The following is a 24,097-nucleotide window of genomic DNA, read 5'->3' on the forward strand; positions in this document are numbered from 1 at the left end:
TAGAAGGATAGAGTTTTATTTTTCATCACTACTTTTTCCTGTTATACATTACTTAAGTGTCCATTCTGTTCAGAGTCTTTTTATTTTTTTCTGTTGATAGCCCATTATCCTCTAGTTTTCAGTGAGGCAGATGAAAAATTTAATGCTAGTGCCATTGTCCTTTATAAACAAAGTGTTATTTCTCTCTGGGAGAGTGTATGATAATTTTTTCATCCCAGAGATTTTTCCAATGTATAATTGTTTATGTGAATCTTTTTGATTAATCTTGCCTAGAACTTCCACAAGCAGACTGATAAATTTATTCACCAGGGGATTTTTAGTTATACTTTAAAATTATTGATATATGTCCATCTATTTATTTTTTCTTGAATTCCTACTATTTGTATATTTGTAGAATAAGTCTCTAGGATATATATATATATATATATATATATATATATATAAAATTCTGTACTTTGAAGTATTTCTTCCATTTCATATTCTAGGGCACTAATTCAGTTTTTAACAATAGGCCATCCTTATCTTCACATCATCTGAAATTTTTTGATCAGTTACTGTTTTCCCCCCCAAAGTCTTTTTTTTTTTTAACATGCTGTTCTTCAATATTTTAAGTTCTCATCATTATTTGTGTTAAAAGTTATTGTCTGTCTCTAATATCAGGTTTATTTTGTTAGAAATTCATTTTTAATTTTCTGTTCTTTCTTTCTGTGGTTGCTGGACCCTCTTCGGTACTGGTTTGTTTCTTGGTCTACTCTTTCAGGTTTAGATTTAGTTGTTTCTGTGCCACAAAGAATGGCAGGCTGGAAGAGTGGAACATTTCAAAGTCTCCGACTCTTAGAGTCAGCAGTATAGCAGTAGGCAGACTGATAACCTGTCAAAGCACCAGGAGAACGTTTATCTGTAAACTTTTCCAGAATTTTAGGTGAAGACACCTAACTTAGAACTGCTGTTCAGCAAGTCTTTGGTTCCTTGGGGTAAAAGGGAATGTACACCATGCCGCCTAATGCCAACATTGGTGTCATATTCTCTACCAGATCACCCTGGGATGATGACATTCTTCACCTTGCCTGTGGGCATTAGTACACTAGTTCTAAGACTCTCATCTATCCCAGAGCAGCGAATCCAGCAATTTATTAAAAAGTATATCATGACTAAGTAGGATTTATCTTACTATCTCAAGGATCTTTCAGACATCAGAAAATCTTTCAATTGTGAAGTCGTGAAGTCGCTGTCCTGTCCGACTCTTTGCGACCCTGTGGACTGTAGCCTGCCAGGCTCCTCCATCCATGGGATTCTCCAGGCAAGAATATTGGAGTGGGTTGCCATTACCTTCTCCAGGGGACCTTCCCGACCCAGGGATTGAACCCATGTTTCTTGTGTCTCCTGAAATGGCAGGCAGATTCTTTATCATTAGCGCCGCCTGGGAAGGCCTATTCTCTTAAATAGAAATTCTACTTCTAGGTATAGTTCTTTAAGACAGAACTTTAAGAATCTGAAGGATATTCATTGTAACATTGTTTGTAAGAATAAAAAATTGGGAAAAAATAAAATGTCCATACGGAAGAGAATCACAGTGAAAATTTTAGTAAAACGGAACATTATGTTTCAATTAAAATTAAAATACCATGTTTACAAGCATTTACTTGTATATATCTTGAAAATAATGTTAATTGAAAATAGCAAGATTCAGAATTGTACACATAATATATTTACGTAAATACAAAACACAGTATGCCCAATATGTAATGAATATATAGATAATAAGTGTATACATATGTAATAAAAGTATAAACTTGCAGATGGAGAATGCATACTAACCTTGTGATGGTGATTAATTCCTGAGAGGGGGCAATGAAATAGATTTATGACAGTATAAAAGTGGATTTTTAAATATTTATCTGTAATGCATTTTTTAGAATATCCAATGTCTGAAACAAACATAAAAAGTAACATATACTCATAGAAGAATATTTGAGAAGTAGAAAAAAATTAGAAAATAAAACTAAAGCAAATATGGGACATTTCTGGTAGTCCAGTGGTTAAGACTCTGTCCTCCTACTACGGGGGATGTGGGTTTGACTCCTGGTCAGGGAAATAAGATCCTGCAATGCCACACAGTGTGGCCAAAAATAAGAAGTAAAATAAAAAACCATAATCTTACCAGCTGAAGATGGGTGTTATTGACATTTGGTGTGTTGCCTTCTAGGATTTTCTTTTTATGTACAACTTTACTTGGTTAAAATCAAATATATATCTTATGGTAGCCATAGTTGATACAGAAACTTTAATAAATGTTATGGGAAAGCTGGTTGTAGAGGAGCAGGATGATGACAGCATTGTTACTACTCTCAGTGATCTATTAGCATCTAGAACTTCACTTTCACTTTTCACTTTCATGCATTGGAGAGGGAAATGGTGACCCACTCCAGTGTTTTTGTCTGGACAATCCCAGGGATGGGGGAGCCTGGTGGGCTGCCATTTATGGGATTGCACAGAGTCGGACATGACTGAAGCAACTCAGCAGCAGCAGAAATCTTTTTAAACAAAATCCTAAAATGCTTTTGGAATTCTTTTTCCTCAAATTCTGGGATGAGAATTATTTTACTCCTTTACTATTTTGAAGTATCTAATCAGTTGATATAGTACCTTGTACTTGTTCATTCATCTAGTACACAGTACTTAGTTTGAGGGATATAAAGAAAGTAAGAAACATTCTTGTGTTCAAGGAGATCATAGTCTTTATGGGGACCCTCTTACATGAATAATTATAATGTGATGAGCTTAATTTTAGACATGTGAGGAAATGATGCAGGAACTGTTAGAGTAACTCACTGACAGCCAGAGAAGACTTTATTAAGAAGGTAGCATTGGAGCTGGGCCTGGTAGGACAATTAGTGAATTGTCATACTTAGGGGGACAGTTAGTGAATTGTCATACTGTATGTCAGAGGAAATTAGATGCATTCAGAGAACTAGAGTCTTTTTCTAGAGTAGAAAATAAGTGAGGGTCTGTGGGAAAAGATGAAAGAAGTGGTTGAGTAGAAATTATGATGAACCTTTTCTATCACAGTAAAAGCATCATTGATTTTATGGGGTCATATGAGCAATATACTGAATTTGAAAAGTTTAGGTTAAAGAATATGTTTAAGAAAACAGAATGTCATCTGGATAGATTCTTCTGTAAGGTAGAATTGACACAATAGTGTGACTTTTAAGAACATATTAAATTGTTTGATAACATTTTTCAGTTTTTAGCAGTGATTAGTACCTGATTGTTGAAAAAAACTGTGAAGGAAACCACTGAGAACAATTAGACTGAGTTCAATCTAGGTCGAATTCACCAGGAAGTAGACTTGGAGATGGAGTTTGACATACAACGAAATTAAGAGTGCTCTCAGAAGCGATGACTGTGGAAAGGAAGCTAAACAGGGCAGAAGGAGAGGTCAGGCTGCGATGAATTCTCCACATAGGCCTCTGTGGACTCCCCAGGGAACTGCAATACTGGGATAGTCTTTCACAATCATCCCAAGGTGGTGACTAGGCACAGCCTTTATAGCCCTCTGTTAACCAGACATCAGAAGCATGCTGCTTCTGGAAGGGGTTGTGACCTTGGGACAGGCAACTTTCTTCAGCTGACACAATTCCCGAAGAGGGCTGACAGGTGAAGACTCTCAGCCAGCAACACTTCAAATAGCTAGGGGAATAAATTTTTCAGATGTGAAAGGTATATTAAAGTGTCAACTGCAGATGGGATTAGAGTTTTGATTGGAGTGTGTGGTAAAATGACAAGAGGAATGGATGTAATTATTGGTAATAGAGTTCAGTTCAGTTCAGTCGCTCAGTCGTGTCCGACTCTTTGTGACTCCATGAATCGCAGCACACCAGGCCTCCCTGTCCATCACAAACTCCCGGAGTTTACTCAAACTCATGTCCAGTGAGTCGGATGCTATCCAGCCATCTCATCCTCTGTCATCCCATTCTCCTGCCCCCAATCCCTCCCAGCATCAGAGTCTTTTCCAATGAGTCAAATCTTCGCATCAGGTAGTCAAAGTATTGGAGTTTCAGCTTCAGCATCAATCCTTCCAATGAACACCCAGGACTGATCTCCTTTAGAATGAACTGGTTGGATCTCCTTGCAGTCCAAGGGACTCTCAAGAGTTTTCTCCAACACCACAGTTTTAAGCATCAATTCTTCAGCGCTCAGCTTTCTTCACAGTCCAACTCTCACATCCATACATGACCACTGGAAAAACCATAGCCTTGACTAGATGGACATTTGTTGGCAAAGTTATTTCTCTGCTTTTTAACATGCTATCTATGTTGGTCATAACTTTCCTTCCAAAGAATAAGTGTCTTTTAATTTCATGGCTGCAATCACCATCTGCAGTGATTTTGGAGCCCAGAAAAATAAAGTCTGACACTGTTTCCACTGTTTCCCCATCTATTTGCCATGAAGTGATGGGACCAGATGCCATGATATTAGTTTTCTGAGTATTGAGCTTTAAGCCAATTTTTTCACTCTCCTCTTTCACTTTCATCAAGAGGCTCTTTAGTTCTTCTTCACTTTCTGCCATAAGGATGGTGTCATCTGCATATCTGAGGTTATTTATATTTCTCCCAGTAATCTTGATTCCAGCTTGTGCTTCTTCCAGCCCAGCATTTCTCATGATGTACTCTGCATATAAGTTAAATAAGCAGGTGACAATATACAGCCTTGACGTACTCCTTTTCCTTTTTGGAACCAGTCTGTTGTTCCATGTCCGGTTCTAACTGTTGCTTCCTGACCTGCATACAGGTTTCTCAAGAGGCAGGTCAGGTGGTCTGGTATTCCCACCTCTTTCAGAATTTTCCACAGTTTATTGTGATCCACAGAGAGAGTTATTAAATGATGAATCATTATGTCTAAGCTGAATATGTAAAAAGTGAAGATAGAAAGCAGTTGATAGATTGAATAAAACCAGATAGATAAAAGGATTAGTTTATAGCAATGGGGTTGAGCAATAGGTTTACTTTGAGTGCAGGAAGTGATGAGAGAGTGAAAATGATGGGCTATCTGTCTATGGAATGGGTTCTTTTAGATTACGATACCCAAATGAAGCACTGCTGTTCAAATGAGGTGCCTGGTTTAGACTCAGATGCAATAATATTGAAGGAGTTAAATCAAAGATCACATGAGAATGGGACTTCCCTGGCAGTCCAGTGGTTACGACTGCTTTCCAGTGCATGAGTATGAGTTCATCTCTGGTAGGGGAGCTAAGATCACATGCCTAGTGGTCAAAGCCAAAACAAAACATAAAATGGAAGTAAAATTGAAATGGATTGATAAAGACTTTAAAATGGTCCACATCAAAAAAAAAAAAAAAAAAAAAAGAAATCACATGAGTAGAAGTCAGAACACTATTAGGCTTAGATGACTGCTTAAGCATCTACAAGAAATCTGAAGGTCCCAAGGTAATGGCAGCCTTGGGGTAGAAAGCAAGAAATGGGAAACATGTGCTTTGGCTTTGAGGCATAAAAGAGAGTAAACTGAATTTCAATAAATGATAGGTATGAGTCAGTGCAGACTATAGCAGAGTCGTTTTTACATTTTACATTTAGCAGAGTCATTCACATTTCACATGGATGTGAAAGAATCCTGGAATTTAGCCCTGTGATAATGAAGGAATAAATCTCATTTTCACCTCCAGCTACCATGATGCCTTCATCTGGAGTTTTAGCAAGTTCATTTTTTACCTTCTCTTAATGAGGATTCAGTGCCTGCTTAGGAGGGGTTCCAGGCTGACAGGACATTGCTAGGGTGTGGCGTGGTCAGCTTGGTGTGAACACCGGTTTTAAGTGAGCAGACGGATATAGGAGGTGAATACAAGCCACCACCGAGAGTAAAATCAGAAAAAAAAGTATTTGTCCTCAAGACCAAAAGGAAAGATTAAAACCCAAAATGGTGCTCAAAGCCAAAAGATCCTGGAAAATAAAAATCTGTGTGAGAATTGAAGCACAAATATATTCACAAAACTAAAGAATCCATGAATTGCCCAACGTGAGATAAAATATTTTATTTCTTTAGTTTTTTTACTCTCTTCATTTGCTTACAATTCAGTCCATAAAAGTCAGCCTTGGGAGGGGACTCATCTCCTCTGGCCTCTCTCTGCCTCTCATTTCGCTTACCGAAATTTTGCATCACCCTGGGGATCTATTTCATTCTGGTGGTAAAAGTCAAGGAACTGTCATTCTTGGTACCATCCTGGAGGCTGGTGAATTTCTATTAGCAACTGCCCCAACTCCGCCTAAATTCTTGAGCTCTTCAGAGTAGGGAATCTGTAGGACAAATAAGACTTCCTTCTACTAATGTCCTCACAAATTACAGCATAATTCTGATTATATAATTATTATAATTATGCTAAAGATGCTGTCCCTGCCATGATTGAGGAATGGGAACAAGAATGAGGGGGTGAGGAGACAGAGAATATTGTCCTACCACAGTCTATTCATGGGGCTACTTTTCATGGTTGAATTGAGACTGTGGACTCTTTGATGTCCTTGAAACCTTGGAGCTGTTGGGTTCTTAGAAGAGCTTCTCTGATGTAAATAAGACCAAAGGTCTTTACAGATTATAGTTGTTCAAACACCAAATGTCAGCTTGAAGTTGCTGGTCAATCAACATCAGCACACATTTAGCACACAAATGTGGCCTTGTCTATGATGAGAATTTTAAAGTGACTGTAGCTTTGTAGTCTGTTCCTTTTATAGATGGAAGTGGTGTTTGACCATAGCTTCAAAGAAAACAATTTTAGAAATGCAATGTTGCTGATTTTTTAAATAGAAAAATTCAATCTTTCACAGTCAGTTTTGTTTTCTCATCTTTTCATATGCCTTGCCATCTTTCATCTTAATACCTTACTTTGCCAACATCATCTCCATTCATTTTCCCACACACGTCCTGTGTCCCATCCAGGCTAGCTTTTTATAGTTCCCCAAAGTCATAATGCTCTTTCATACTTCTGCCCCATTGCATATTGTGGTTTTTTTTTTTTTTTGCTTGTTTGTTTGTTTAAAATGCTTCTCCATTCTTTAAGACTATGATGAAATATTTCTTCTTTTCTTCCTCTCCTTACCCATAAATTAAATCCCCAACCTGGTCCCCTTATTCAGTTAATGGCTCACTCCTCTGTGCTTCCACAGTAGCATGAGTGACACAGTTTTTTAATTCTACAGTTTTCCTTCTTTATTTTCCGTTAAATAGGCAGCAACTTCAGAATGAGGTTGAGAGTTTGTTTACTATTGTAGCCTAAACATTTAACATGTTGACCTTGTTATAAATGTTAGCCAAACACCTAACATATTAGTTATCTATTGCTATGTAGCAATTTATCCCAAAACATGTGGCTGAAAACAACAAATATTGATTACCTCACAGTTTTTGTGGGCTTCCCTGGTGGCTCAGTGGTAAAGAATCCACCTGCAAGGCAGGAGACACAGGAGATGCCAGTTTGATCCCTGAGTCAGGAAGATCCCCTGGAGGAGGAAATGGCAACCCACTCCAGTGTTCTTGCCTGAAAGATCCCAGGGACAGAGGAGCCTGGCAGGCTGCAGTCTGTGGGGTTGCAGAGTCAGACACGACTGAGCATGCACACATAGTTTTTGTGGACCAGGAATCCAGGAGGGTCTTAGCTGGGTGGGTCTGGAGCAGGGTCTCTCCGAGGTCACAGTCAAGCTGTTGGCCAGAACTGCAGTCATTTCAAGGCTTGACTGGGTGTGAAGGGTCCACTTTCAAGTTGACTCATGCAGTTATTGACAAGTCTCAATTCCCCGTAGGCTGTTAAACTGAGGGCGTTAGTCCCTCACAGTGCCTGGTGGGCCTCCTGAAAGGCTGTTCACAGCACGGTTACTTGCTTTCCTCTGCAAAAGAGTCGAGAGAGTATGAGAAGGCACATTCTCCTTCTAACCTAATCCTGAAGCGACATCTCATTACAGTTGACCCTTGAACAACATGGGTTTGAACTGCATGGGTCCATTTATACTCAGGTTCTTTTCAATAAATGAGGACTACATGACTACACCATCGGTAGTTTGTTGAATCTATAGCGGCAGAACCTCAGGTACAGAGGAACTGCTGACCATGAGGGCCAATTGGAAAATTATCCTAGGATTTTACACCATACTCCACTACATCACACTACACTACACTAATCGATGTCAGCATCCCTAACCTCAGCATTGTTCAAGGGTCAGTTGTTCTATATTTATTTGTTAGAAGCTGGTCAACAAGTTCAATTTACAGTCTAGGGGTGAGAATGTAACAAAAACATGAATACCATAAGGCAGGGATCAGACAGGATGATCTTAAAATCTGCCTACCATGCAGTCCATGGGGTTGCAAAGAGTTGGACATAACTTAGCGACTAAACAACCACCACCACCACATACTTTATCTGGTAAAATATCTGCTTGATCAATACTATTGAATATGTAAGATGGTTGTTGATAGTAATGAATGTTGAAGTGTTTCAGTTTTCAGTATATTAGAAAAAATTTCTAATTCTTCAGTTCAGTTCAGTCACTCAATTTTGTACAACTATTTGTGACCCCATGGACTGTAGCATGCCAAGCTTCCCCATCCATCACCAACCCGTGGAGCTTGCTCAAACTCATTTTCTTCGAGTCAGTGATGCCATCCAACCATCTCATCCACTGTAGACCCTTTCGCTCCTGCCTTCAATCTTTCCCAACATCAGGGTCTTTTCCAATGAGTCAGTTCTTCGCATCAGGTGGCCAAAGTATTGGAGTTTCAGCTTCAGCATCAATCCTTCCAATAAACATTCAGGACTGATTTCCTTTAGGACAGACTGGTTGGATCTCCTTGCAGTCCAAGGGACTCTCAAGAGTCTTCTCAACTCTACAGTTCAAAAGCATCAATTCTTCAGTGCTCAGTTTTCTTTATACTCCTACTCTCACATCCATACATGGCTACTGGGAAAAACATAGTTTTGGCTAGATGGACCTTTGTTGGCAAAGTTATGTCTCTGCCTTTTAATATGCTGTCTAGGTTGGTCATAACTTTTCTTCCAAGGAGTAAGTGTCTTTTAATTTCATGGCTGCAAGTCACCATCTGCAGTGATTTTGGAGCCCCCAAAAATGAAGTCTGACACTGTTTCCCCCATCTATTTGCCATGAAGTGATGCCATGATCTTAGTTTTCTGAATGTTGAGCTTTAAGCCAACTTGTTCACTCTCTTCTTTCACTTTCATCAAGAGGCTCTTTAGTTCTTCTTTGCTTTCTGCCATAAAGGTGGTGTCATCTGCATATCTGAGGTGATTGATATTTCTCCCGGCCATCTTGATTCCAGCTTGTGCTTTATCCAGTCCAGCATTTCTCATGATGTACTCTGCATATGAGTTAAATAAGCAGAGTGACAGTATACTGCCTTGACATACTCCTTTCCCGAATGGAACCAGTCTGTTGTTCCGTGTCCAGTTCTAATTGTTGCTTCTTGACCTACAAATTTCTCAGGAGACGGGTCAGGTGGTCTGGTATTCCTAACTCTTTCAGAATTTTCCACAGTTTGTTGTGATTCACACAGTCAAAGGCTTTGGCATAGTCAATAAGGCAAAAGTAGATGTTTTTCTGGATGATCTTGCCTTTTCAATGATCCAATGGATGTTGGCAATTTGATCTCTGGTTCCTCTGCCTTTTCTAAAACCAGCTTTAACTTTTGGAAGTTCACAGTTCATATACTGTTGAAGCCTCACTTGGAGAATTTTGAGCAATACTTCACTAGCCTGTGAGATGAGTGCAATTGTGTGCTAGTTTGAATGTTCCTTGGCATTACCTTTCTTTGGAATTGGAATGAAAACTGACCTTTTCCAGTCCTGTGGCCACTGCTGAGTTTTCCAAATTTGCTGACATATTGAGTGCAGGACTTTCACAGCATCATCTTTTAAGATTTGAAATAGCTCAACTGGAATTCTGTCACTTCCACTAGCTTTGTTCATAGTGATGCTTCCTAAGACCCACTTGACTTTGCATTCCAGGATGTCTGGCTCTAGGTGAGTGATCACACCATCATGGTTATCTGGGTCATGAAGATCATTTTTGTATAGTTCTTCTGTGTATTCTTGTCACCTCTTAATATCTTCTGCTTCTGTTAGGTCCATTCCATTTCTGTCCTTTATTGTGCTCCTCTTTGCATGAAATATTTCCTTAGTATCTCTAATTTTCTTGAAGAGATCTCTAATCTTTCCTATTCTATTGTTTTCCTATATTTCTTTGCATTGATCACTGAGGAAGGCTTTCTTATCTCTCCTTGCTATTCTTTGGAACTCTGCATTCAAGAAACCATTGGTAGGAGAAAGTATTACATATTAACTATTTGAAATGTTAAATAATTCTTTAAAGTAATTGTTAAATATTAACTTCTTAAATATTAACTTCCTCACATGATGCAGAGTAAGTACTTTCTCACTGAAAATAACAAACAGACGATATTTGGGCTATTTCACTTATGATTTTTCACACTCTCTTTCCCAGAAATGATGGTCATAGCATTAATGAAAGTCACTTTAGGATTTTTATTCATTTATTTATTCACCCATTCAATAAGCATCTTTTAAACACTTATTGTCCCAAGGCATTGCCCTTGCATTAGATATAATGTTATGTTTTACAAATGTTAAATGAATTTTTCATAATGAAACCTTAGTTTTTAATTGCATAGTGAGAAGAATGTTCATATATAACATGAAAATGGAAAAGTAGATGTATAATATATAATTCTTCTAGGTGTCTCCATCAGAGGGAGAACATTTCCATGGGAAATACTTATGACAGGGACCTACAAACTATGGCCTATAAACTAAATCTTGCCCATTCCTGTTTTTGTCAATGAAGTTTTCTTGTAATGCAGCCCCACCCCTCCATTTGCTTACATATTGTCTATGGCTGCTTTTGTGCTATAACGGCAGAGCTGAATAGTTGCAAAAGAGATGAGCTAGCCTGCAGAGCTTAAAATGTTTACAGTCTGGACCTTTACAAAAAAGCTTTGCAAATTTCTAACTTAAAGCCAACAATTGAAAATTATATTTCATGAATTGTTACACTAATAATTATTAAATGCTTACTTGATATTGCTTAGTTACTTAATTACTTGGTAATTCAAGACTTTCCACAATAATACCTCAAGCCACCTGTCTACTTATAGTTATTATTATCAGGCATGTATATGATAGTAATAGCAATAGTTACTTTAATTGAAAACTTACTATGTGCCAGGCAAAAATACACACATACACACACACATATTTTATTTATCCTTGCAAAAATACCATGAGAAAAGCACTTTTTCACAGATGATGAAACTGAGGTTGAATGTGGCAGGATTTCAGATTAGATTTGTTTGATTCTAGAGCCCAAATTTGTTTTATGTATCTCCTCCATTTCTTAGCATTACCACCATGAATATTCTATTCTATTCAAACTAACTCTTCCTACATGTGCCTCTTTCCCATCTTTTTATCAATACCTTTTTCTCCTCCTACTTCCAGCTCTGGAAATGTTTTTCACACTCATTTCTTTCTAACTTTTACTAATCTGTCAGGGAACTCCTTAATCACCACTTCTTCCATGAGACCTTTCCTGAATCTCCAGCCAAAGTAATATCAGTCCTATTTGCCAGCTACGTCGCAACTAGCCCGGTCTCTGGTATACTTTAGCTGTTCAGTACGTGCTAGTGAATGACAGTAAAATTCTACACTGTAACATTACAAATGAATTATTTTGTATTCATAGAATACTTTTCTTGTAAAAGCCCCTGTAAACTAGGAAGTTTTTCCCTATGCTTGTTATTATGGAAGAAACTGACAGTCATAATGCATAATCTAATGCATAGAAAGTGATGTGACTGAAAGATATCTCATTTCAATCTGAAATTGCAAATATATTCAGTAATTTTCTCTAAGCAATTTTTACACACCTCATTTCCTTTTCATCTGAAATGTTTTGTAGCTGCAGGTGTGAAATGCAGGTTGACCATGTAAAACCATCATGGATATAAGCTGTCATTTTGCAAAGTCCACTGGATGATTGGTGGATTTTTATAAATAATATAATAAAGGATATTTTAGGAATAAATCACTTTCCTAAGACTCTTATATATGTTCTAGAATATACTGTTCATTTGGATTTCTCCAAAAAGACCATGGAATTATAAAAACCAGATCACCTTTCTCCATGCAATTAAGGGCATTTATGATGGTTTCCCCTGACACACAGGTTTTATTTTATCCACTTTACTTCACTTAGTATTCTTAGAAGATTGCATTGAGCTAAGAGCTGTGGAGAGAATAAGGGAAATGTAAGTCACTATGAAAATATAACCTAGTCTGGAAGAGATAATGAACAATGCAAGGTAGTATAAAATCAAATTATCAGTGTAATGGTACAGATCATGGATTCAGAAGATGGACACACTTGGAGTCTTTTTAAAATAATTTAGTACTTGATTATTCACTATCTTGTACTATGTATTAAATTACTTACAAGAAACATTCAAGAAGCTTTTGCTTTACAGTCTGCATGGACTACCCAACAGTTTTTCTGGCTTGGAGGCAAAAGAGCTTAACAGGGCCAGACCTTGCACTGAATCGTTCCTCAAGGGACCATCTCTTATTTCTGGAATTAAATTCTGTCCCTACCAATTTGTGTTAGTAGCTGAAAGATATTGGTCTCAAATTCTACCCAAGTACTTGGAGTCATTACTCTAGATATATTATCTACAAAGTACTACTATTTATATCCTTTCTTTTCTCTCTAGATTTTCTCTCTTCCTCTATATTTTAGTTTAATTCTGATGATATTTGGTTTGATAGGGAAAACGGAAACTCAAATTTATTAACTGCATACTACGTATCTGGTTATGTGCTAGTTACTTTTCATTTGAATTCTCTCACACATAAGCCCCCAAATATAGTTATTAATCATCCTCATGTTTTAAAGAAAGACTGAAATCCAGAGAAATTAAATAAATTATCTAACATTGAACAGGTTTTCCACAAACCCCAACATCTGGTATTAGAATATGAGTTTGGATTCTTTTTTGAATTAATATTTACTGAAAGATAGAGTCGTAATTAATGTTTAATTCATTCTAATAAAAAGTTAAGTAAAAAGTAGCACAGAATTGAAGATGTGACAGACAGTCAGAACAGAATACTGTGAATGAGAAATAAGAGGCATAAAAACAGATTCATGAAGACTTCAAGCATTGGAATTATCAGACAGATTAAAAAGCAAAACAACTTCCAATTCTAATAAATAAGAGTAAGCAAATGCTGGGGTATTGAAAATGCTAAATGATAATGTAGTGTATTTGAAAAAGAACCAGATAGACATTTTAGAACTGAAAAGCGTAATTGAAAGTAAGTAAATGGTTTGATAGCAGACTAGACATAGCTGATAGGTAAGCTGATAAGTAAGCTGGAAAATGAATATAACAAACTATCCAGAATGCAATACAGAGAGAAAACAATGAGGGTACAAAAGAGATAACAAATTATAATAACTAATAAGTCTAATATTATTTCACTGAAATCCAAAAGGAGAGAAGAGAGAAAATTGGATAGAGGCAAGATTTGAGGTGATATGGTAGAGAATGTGTGCTTTTCCGATAGTCTTTCCTGTTTCTGCTGCTCAAAGCTCCATCTTTTTCGGTTCCTAGGCCAAAAACCTTAGTCATGCTTGCCTTCTCTGTTTCTCTCCTCCCCTGTATCCAACATATCAAGAAATTCTGTTAATCTATCTTCAAAATATATCCAGAATCCAACCTTATCACCAACTCAAATGCTAATACCCTGATTTATCCTGAGTCACTGTTGTTAACTCATCTCCCTGCTTCCAGGTATTATACATATAGTACACACAAGTGTACCCTAAGATACTTTTATGGTTGATATTTTCTGTTTTTATTATTTCTGTCTTACTGTTTCCATGTTCTACTTTGTTTTTGTGGAGTTGGTTGACTATTTAGAAGTAGAGACTGCCCGTAACTTGGCTATGACAATAGTCTTCAGGCTGTGCCTCCTCCGTTCACATTTGCACACCTAGGGCATGCTAACCAGCAGAAAGGCAACGTGCCATCAATCTAGAATTTCTTGTTGTCCATTTACTGGAAATTTAACTTTGTGATTGTCTTTTCTGTAAAATGGGAATGGTAGTTATAGAAGCTATTTCAAAGAATTATTTAGGAGGATTCAATGAGATTCAGTAAGTAAAAGAATTTAACATGCTCCCTGCACATAATAAATGCTCAAAAACCATTAGCAATTATTGTCATTACTAGGCCGGTCTCTGCTTAAATATCTTCAGTATTTCCCACTGACTACAGAATTAAGCATAAACAAAAATAATAAAACTTTCTTTTAGTTATCTAAACTTAGCTCCAATGTCTTCCTAACATAAACTATTAGCTTCATCTACGCTCTTTCACTCTCCAAGCCCTTATGTTTTATGTTCTAGTCCTACCTTTCTTACCTGAAAACTGCAGCTTTTCACAACCATCTTCCTTCCCAGCCACAGTTTGATTTCTTCTCCCCCTGCTTTTTCATCATGCTTCATTTATCTGTTATCAACTCTCAAGTTATATTGCATTATAAATTGTTTGCATGTCTCATGGCACATTTGATTGTATACCTCTCAAGGGCAGAGATTTGTAAAAATTTTACTAGACTTTATTTTTTAGAGCAGTTTTAAGTTTAGAGAAAAATCAAGTGGAAAGTATAGAGATTCCTTTCACACTCCCTGCTGCTACCCAGGTGCAGCCGCCCGCAGCGTCAGTACCCCCTCCAGAGTGGGACACTTGATTTTAGCCAGTGAGCCTTGACACTGACACATCATCATCACACCATGTCCGTAGTTTACGTTAGGGTTCACTCTTGGTGCTTTACGTTCTGTGGGTTTGGACAAATGTATAGAGACATATACCCACAGTTACTGTATTGTGCAGAATAGTTTCACTGCCCTGAGAGTCTGCGTTCCACCTATTCATCCTAATCCTTGACCAGAGACTCTTTTCAGTTTCTCCATAAAACATAATGCCAAATACATAATTGCTCCCAAATAAATGTTTTAGATGTATGATTCAGTGAATGAAAGAAGGAGGGGACAAATCAGAGAGAATGAATGCATCCTGTCGTTCTTGCTAACTGATGTGTTGTCTCCGTTTCAGTGTTCACTCATACTGCCTTAGCCTATTCAGAAGACTTCCCCCACAAACTACTGTCTTTAAGAACCTGGCTTATTCTTAAGATACTTATTCAAACCCCATCTTATGTATTATACTAAATCAAGAGTGAGCTCTGGACACACCTAAGACATTTTATGAATTATCTATTTAATTTGGTGTGTCACACTTGCATTTTTTATTTCATGAGCCTATGTCTGGATTCCCCAGTGAAAATAAATTATATTTTAAAGTAATGAGTAGAGTTTCATCCTTCTTGCTTTCTGTGAGCAAGAAGTGTCTTCACAAATTATTGCTTTTCACCTGGGACTGTTGACAATGGCCATGGAACAGAGAAACTTGCTGGTCTCTAAAGAATTCACAGTCTTAGTCACTTTTGGACCAATTCAGCTGTCGAGTACAGAAAATTATTGGGGACTAATTAAAAATATAACAAGGAAGTAAATGTTTTGAAGATTTGTGCTTGCAACAGTTTCCATAAAAAGCTCTAGAGGATTTGCCAAACTGTCGTTAAAATAATATAACTTCTATGTGCTAGCAGGAGTTATTTACAGAACTTCTCCATCCTTTCCCCAGTATTTTAAGCATTCTAAAACTGCATCTTTGATGTTATTTTGTTTTGATATAAATTTAAGAGGAAAATGTTGTACATATTGCTGATTTTCAAGTCATCAGTTTCTTATTTCTGCTCCCACAATACTGAACATAAGGGAAGATTACTTTGGATTTTTGAAATTTCATTCACTTAGCTTTGACCATCTAGGAAGATACATGTATCTGAAAGTGATAATTTTGTTTTTATCTACATTATAAAACTATTTTGCACAAATGTCAGTTTTTTATCTAGGTTAATTTACTGAGATGCTTTTTTTTTTTTTTTTTTTTTTTTTACAACTTGAGGGATTTCTGGGAAAAGTGCTTTGGGAAGGCATGAATTTGGATGTTATGAATCAAGGAGTTATGAAACTTCTCCTTTGACCAATACTCATTTGCAATATTATAGAGAAAACTTAGTCCAGTCATATAAAAAGAGCATTTTTTTAAGTTAAGGTGATGTTTTAGTCATCTGTATAATGACAATCTAAACATTTATGCTGGATGATCTATCATTATAAATTAAGTAATGATACTCTTCTTCCTTGAAACAAAACTACAGGGGGATATTTACCATTATAAAAGAAAATAAAACATTCAATAAACAAATTATCTTTAAAATAAACTGCTAAGTGTATTCCACATTATGATCTTGTAATTAATACCAGTTTTAAGTTGAAATATCAATTCATGTTCATTAATGTAACTTTAAGTCTTAGAAGGTAAACTGAGTGATTAGGTTCATGGTCGTTCTATTTTTATTCCCAGATAATGCCTCTGAGGTAGCAATTACTGCTCCAGGAACTAGTAACCATAGAAACAGCTCCACAGGCCCAACACCTGACTGCTCACCTCCATCTCCTGACACTGCTCTCAAAAATATTGTCAAAGTCATTCGACCCCAGGTAAGTGCTCATCATGACATCATGTGCAGTTTAATACATTTTGTTTTTGAATCAGTGCATGCACACCATCTCTATTGCAATACCGGGACTATTTTATAATAAGCAAATGGACTTCCAGGTTAAAGAATGAACTTGGAAGAGAATGTTTCCTTCTCTTGGAGATAATGATACACATTGAAATCTGTTAGCTTTTGGAAAATTGAATTTGTATGTTACATGAAAAAACAAGCTGAGAAAAATGGCTATTTCACATCATTTTTCTCAACATTTTAATAATTATGCTCAAACTGTTGAGCTGTTACATGTTTTCTGGTGTTTCCTTTTTCTTTTGTCTTCGTTTCTTTGGACATGCCACATTGTTTGTAATAAGTTCTTTATCCTCCCACCCCAACTGTTTATATATATATATTTCCCCCCAAATCTTTATCCTTTATGGCTTCAAACTAATTTTGTCTGTATTTGATATTGCACCTCTCATTGCTCCTTATTTTTCTCCAGTGTTCAATTTCCTCTAGCTAGTCTCTTTACCCTTTGTTCTTTTTTTCCATTTCTGTCACTTTTCTGTATGGGTTTCTTTCTCTTACCCCTTTTCTTTCAGTTGGATTTCCCAGTAGGCGGTTTGCAGGCAAGCTTTAGAAATATCATTGGGACAAGCTGTTCTGTGATATTTCATTGAAAATAGCACTTATAAAGCTGTTTGCATTATATTTTTGCCAACAGATGGACTCAGAACATGGAATTGGTGGTGTTCTCAACCTGGCTCATTCTGAATGGGCCTCACAAAACTCAAGAGAGAGGAACTTTGGATCCTATCAATGCCATTCACTATCTACTTAGATATATAGTATGAACAAATATTATGAGCCAATTTGCAGAACAAATATATCTTTTGAGATTGTTTTGACCTAAATGAGCAATAATTTATTTAACATCTTACCTTCTTTAACACAACTTATTTTGGATTTTTTAATTATAAGCATCATCCTCATCAGTAAAATGACATTTAAGCTTTACATATCTGCTACAGTTTATAGAACACTTTCCTACAGATTATTTTGTTCAACCTTTATCAGTTCCAAGGGAATGTATATTTTAGTGTTATGGATAAGGATATTGGCACTCCAAAGGGGCTATGTTGTGCAACTGATTTGAAGTTTCTTGTACTTCCCTTGGTGTAATAATTGTCTCCTGCGATCCTGTTCAGAGGGTAGAAAACTCCTCATCAGAATATATAATTTTGAGGGTAAAACTTACAGGTTCATTTAGGCATAGGTATTATTTCACACAATGTCCTGGTATGTGGAGCAGGAAAATGTCTTCAATAATTCCTCTTCGTTTTCAGGGAAATTTGACCTAGTTCATTTGTTTCAGGAAATAAACCTCACTAAACTTAGATTTAGTTGCTAAATGTCACATTTATTATCATTGGTTTTCTCACTAGGCTAAGGTGTTTCTGGTGCTATTGTGCAGCTATTGCATTTCCAACATTTTAAACTATTTATACAGGAGATTGTCTTATATATATTAACAAAATTTATTACTAAACATTTAGTTTTATATCAGTGTAAATTCTCTAATATAAATGCATTTGGTCATTCAGTGAATGAAAAAGATTCCTTTCTGTGTAGTCTAATGAACTCTAAAGGATCTTACTCCATAAATCCTCCTTTACATATCTTATTTTAGTAAACTTTGAAGAAATCTAGGAGTAGTGTTAAAGCCAGAAATTCCACTTGACTCCACTCCTTGGTTCTGTCCATTTTTAAATGTGTATGAAGGTAACTGATTCTACTTTCCTTTATTAGATGTTATAATGATGATTTAGGGAAGGAAAAATGAAGGGAAAAAATTGTGAAACTAAGGACGATGGTATTTCAGTTAGAACCAATGCAGCCATACATATGTATGTATGTTGTAGAACAATAACAGCTAAGGTATATAATTAAGAAAGAATATAACCTCACTTGGGCCACTCTTTCTTTTACCTCGGAGACTTTGGTGCAATACTTATTTCTCCTTTTGAGCCCTGATCTCCTGGGGTTCTTCATACATTGTAGAGAGCAGGGAATAGAAAATTCAAGTGAAAGTAATTATGAAGGAGTATTGGAGTAGAACATGTGATTTCAAGAAATGGTTTGGAGACCAGAGGGTGTGAATAGGGGACAGCTAGATGGATAAAACAGAGGACTCCCTGCTGTGCTCTGACAAGGCGCAGGTGTCAGGAATGGAACACTGTCGAGAGCTACTGTTCCAAAGAGATAATTATTGGTTAGCTTATATAAGAGCCTAGCTTAACCCTCTAGGTGTTTGATAAGTCTCCTGGTATTTTCTGTCTGGAAATGCATGAATGTGATTTAATTGACTTCAGTTCAGTTCAATCACTCAGTCGTGTCCAACTCTTTGTGACCCCATGAACCACAGCATGCCAGGCCTCCCTGTCCATCACCAACTCCCGGAGTTTACTAAAATTCATGTCTATTCAGTCGGTGATGCCATCCAGCCATCTCATCCTCTGTTGTCCCTTTCTCCTCCCACCTTCAATCTTTCCCAGCATCAGGGTCTTTTCCAGTGAGTCAGCTCTTCACATCAGGTGGCCAAAGTATTGGAGCTTCAGCTTTAACATCAGTCCTTCCAATGAACACCCAGGACTAATCTCCTTATGGGTATTCAAATACTGTTTTCATTTATTAATTAGAAATTAATAACATTATCGGAATAATCATTTCACTCTTAAAACTGGTGATAAGCCTTGAAAATAGAAGTATAAGTGCAACTCTTAATCATTAATTTACATTTATTTGCCTGGGCATTAGTACATGTGTTTAGTCTTATTGTGAGAAGAGTGATACAGAACAGATGCAAGATAAAAACAGAACTGTTCATCTTATTCACTCACTACAAATAGATACTGATCAGATAGAGCAAGTTGGGTTACTTCTCCTTCACCTCATGCATACCTTTATCTAGTCTACTTTCATAACTCTATAAATGGAAGATATCCATTATAACCAATGAGTTCTTGCTTTCACTATGAGGTACAGCTGATTATACATTGCATGTGTTTCTGACTGGTGTATTAATTGTGACAGATTTTGCAGTGCTTTATTGAGTTTGACTATTTGACATATTTATTAACTCAGTAAGTCACAACTGTTAATGCTGCATCCTGTATTTGATCTTTTTACCTTTGCTTCTTTTAACTCTTTCATGTCTTAAAATTCCTCAGATTGTGAAACTTTCTGTTTTTTTTTTTTTTCTATTTATTTTTATTAGTTGGAGGCTAATTACTTTACATCATTACAGTAGTTTTTGTCATACATTGAAATGAATTAGCCATGGATTTACATGTATTCCCCATCCCAGTCCCCCCTCCCACCTCCCTCTCCACCCGATCCCTCTGGGTCTTCCCAGTGCACCAGGCCCGAGCACTTGTCTCATGCACCCAACCTGGGCTGGTGATCTGTTTCACCCTAGATAATATACATGTTTCAATGCTGTTCTCTTGAAACATCCCACCCTCTCCTTCTCCCAGAGTCCACAAGTCTGTTCTATACATCTGAGTCTCTTTTTCTGTTTTGCATATAGGGTTATCATTACCATCTTTCCAAATTCCATATATATGTGTTAGTATACTGTAATGGTGCATACACACCAAGGAAACCAGATCTGAAAGAGACACGTGCACCCCAATGTTCATCGCAGCACTGTTTATAATAGCCAGGACATGGAAGCAACCCAGATGCCCATCAGCAGACGAATGGATGAGGAAGCTGTGAAACTTTCTGTTTTTGATTCGCAGAGTCTGAAATACTGATGTGCTACTGGCTTCTCTTTGTCTCTTTTCAGTATATTGACCCTCAAGCCTGAAGCTCTCTATTTAGATGAATTTGCAAGGCTAGGCCCACTTACTCATACTTGAAAATTTATGTAGGATATGATTAATATAAATTAATTAATAGAAATCTGTTATATTTAAATCATTAATGACATCATTCAGGATGCCCCTATTCTTATTTTTTCTGTACTTGATAAAATATTCTCAGAGAAATGTTAGTATCTCACTATGATTATATATTTTTTCTTTTCCCTTATATTTCTTCTGATTTTTGCTTTATGTGCCTGTTTCTTTGTTGTTAAGGTGTCTAATAGTTTATGATGTCTATCTTTTTTGTGAATTGTACCTTTCATCATTAAAAATACTCATCTTTGGGAAAAAAAAAGAAAATAGAGTTGTTTCTAAACTTGAAAAGGTACTTGAAATACTTGAAAAATACATGTTAAAAAATTTAGGTAGGTCTATTGCAGGAGACCTGGTTTTGACCCCCGAGTTGGGAAGATGCCCTGGAGGAGGGCATTCCTCCAGTATCCTTGCCTAGAGAATCCCCATGGACAGCAGAGCCTGTGGGCAGTCCATGGGGTCGCCAAGAGCTGGACACAGCTGAGCGACTAAGCCCAGCACAGCACTGACATGCCAGTTTTCTTTTTGCTTTTTCTTTGTAATGCCTTTTTAAAAAATGTAATGTTTGCGGTGAAGCATCTTTTTACCCTTAATAGAAGAATATAGTTTGATGGATTTTGACAACTGCATACGTAGGTGTAACCACCGCTCCAGGCAGGATATAGAAATTTGGTGTTAGCCTCAGAAAGTTGCCTCCTGCCTGTTTCCAGTCAGGGGCCCTTATTCCTGCCTCAGTGTGTGCATGCATGCTTGCTCCGTTGCTCAGTCACATCTGACTCTTTGCAACCCCGTGGACTATAGCCCATCAGGGTCTCCTTTCCATGGAATTTTCCAGGCAAGAATAATGCAGTGGGTTGCCATTTCCTATTCCAGGGGATCTTCTCAACCCAGGGGATTGAACCCACATCTCTTGCATCTCCTGAACTGGCAGGCAGATTCTTCACCACTGCTGCCACTTCTTTCTGATTTTTATCATCATAATTTAGAATTACCTATCCTTGGACTTTATGTAAATGGAATCCTACTGTGTGTGTATGTTTTATGTATGCCCAGGTCTGGATTCTTTCACTCAATATAATTCACTCATGTTATGCCTTTTTTTTTCCTTTTTGCTGAGTAGTTGGATTAACATAGTTGTTTCATGTTATTTGGTGTTATGAATGAATGTGCACTATATGTTCATATAGATACCAAAAAGTAGAAATCAGGTTGTAAGGCAGATGAATAACTAGTATTATAAGAAACTTGCCAAGAGTTTTCTGAATTAGTAGTTCTATAATTTAATCCCACATAGAAATATCTGAGATTTTTGATTTCTCCACAGTCTTGCCAACATTTACACTTTCAATTTTTTTTTCATTTTAACCATCCTTATGGGTATGAAAGCATGTCTCATTATGGCTTTAAGCATTTTTTCCTGTGGCTATTGCTCATTATTATATCTTTTGAGAAGTGCCTGTTCACATCTTCTTTATGGGATTGTTCAATTTCCTAATTGTCAATTTGTAGTAATTTTTTATTACTACATTCGTATTACCTTTTTACTACTACAATTTTTTTATTACTACATTTATTACTAAATTCTCCTATAATTCTAAAAGATTTTAGTTATTTGTCTGGCTTATGCCCTGCAAATATTTTTCCCAGTCTGTGATTTGCCTTAATTTTTAAAACATTTTATTTAATGTATTTCTTTATGATTGTGCTGAGTCTTAGCCGCTCTGTGGCTTTCTCTAGCTGCGGTGAGCAGGGATCACTGTCTAGTAGAGGTGCCTGGGCTTCTCACTGCTGTGGCTTCTCTTGTTGCGGAGCATGGACTCCAGAGTGCTGGTCCAGTAGCTGTGGCGCGTGGGCTGTTTCTCCATGGCATGAGGGATCTTCCCTGGCTGGGGATCAAACCCGTGTCTCCTGTGTTACAAAGCAGATCCTTAACCACTGGACCACCAGGGAAGAATCCGCCTTAATACTTTTCAATGGTACCTTATGATGAATAGAATATTTTAATTTTAGTGAGATCTAATTTTTTTTTTTCATGGTTAGTGCATTTTGTGTCTTTTTCCAGGTTATAAGTACATGCACCCATTTTTTTTTCCCCCATAAACTTTCTGGTTCTGGCTTTTGCATTTAGTTCTGCAATCTATCACAAATCATTTTTGTATGGTGTGAGGTGGTAGTCAAGTTTCATTTTTTTTCTATATGGTGAAAGACTTTCCTTTCTCTGAGTTGACTTAATGCTTTAGTACTGTTTAATATTTTAACTTTCCAATTTTTTTACTGTTGATATATAGAAATTCAATTGAGTTTTATATCATCCTTGTATCTTCCACCTGGATAATTTCATTCAAAACTCACAGTAGTTCCTTTAAAAATAATTTCCTTAGGATTTTTTCCTCCCCTATCATCTGAAAATAATGATGATCTTACTTTATCCTTTCTGATTTTTATGTCTTTTATTTCTTTTTCTTATCTTTATGGTTCATGGAAGTGGTAAAGCCAGAAATCCTTTCCTTATTTGCTATTTTGAGGGAACATACTCAGTATTTCAACATTAACTGTAAGCTACAAATTTCTTATATGTACCCTTCTGCTTCTAGTTTGCTGAGAGCTTTTCTCTCTTCTATTTTTTATTTTTTAAGTTGAACGATAATTGGTTTACAGAATTTTGTGGTTTTCTCTCATACATCAACAAGAATCAGCCATAGGTATACCTGCTGAAAGTTTTTTCTAACATAAAAGTGTTTTTTCCCATTTTATTGTTTTTTAATATATATTTAGATGATCATATTACTTTTTTCTTTTTGTTCTATTAAAGTGATAAATGCACTCCTTTAATTTTGAAAGTTAATCAAACTTTGAACTTGGTTATGATGTTTTATCCTTTTTGTACAGCATTTGATGCAAGAGACACTTTGGATAAAACATGTATGGAGAGATGGATTAGACCTAAGGAAGTCAAAGATGACTGGTTGACTGGAATTTTTGAGTGATAGATAATAGGGAAAACTTAAGCAGAAGTTCATTTTGATGAAGGAGAGAGTGATATGACAAATTTGGTTTTGTGAACTCATTGAGAGTGAAGCATTGTATACAAACTGAAATATTAGTGTAGAATTATGGTGAGAGAGGTTAGGAGCTTAAGGTAAAGATTTTACAGTCTTTTATAGAATTTGATGGTAAAGGGAGGTAGTACCAAGGGTGGTATGCTCGCAAATGCTTTCACTTAGGAATATAGTTAATATTTGTGAAGCACCTAATATAATTTAATTTTCATAATTTTGGAGGGAATGGATATTATTATTGTAATTTTGTAGATGAAGAAATTGAGAACCAGGAAGTTTAAGTAATTTCTTCACATATACTTGAGAAACAGGGCCTTAGTAAAAGAGAGACAGAAGAAGCATTCAGAAATGAT

At 36.6% G+C, this 24,097-nt stretch overlaps 1 protein-coding gene across 15 annotated transcripts in view; it reads left to right on the plus strand.

Annotated features, from left to right (window-relative positions):
• Positions 1–24,097, plus strand: part of ANKS1B (ankyrin repeat and sterile alpha motif domain containing 1B) — a 1,083,120-nt gene that overhangs the window by 389,987 nt on the left and 669,036 nt on the right. For all 15 annotated transcript variants that reach the window (XM_070454108.1, XM_070454113.1, XM_070454115.1 and 12 more), the window contains one exon: positions 16,591–16,727. In XM_070454108.1, coding sequence (XP_070310209.1) covers positions 16,591–16,727 — 137 coding nt within the window. The remainder of the gene's footprint in view (positions 1–16,590; positions 16,728–24,097) is intronic.

Source organism: Odocoileus virginianus, chromosome 23 (assembly GCF_023699985.2).
Source record: "Odocoileus virginianus isolate 20LAN1187 ecotype Illinois chromosome 23, Ovbor_1.2, whole genome shotgun sequence".
NCBI classification, from domain to species: Eukaryota; Metazoa; Chordata; class Mammalia; order Artiodactyla; family Cervidae; genus Odocoileus; species Odocoileus virginianus.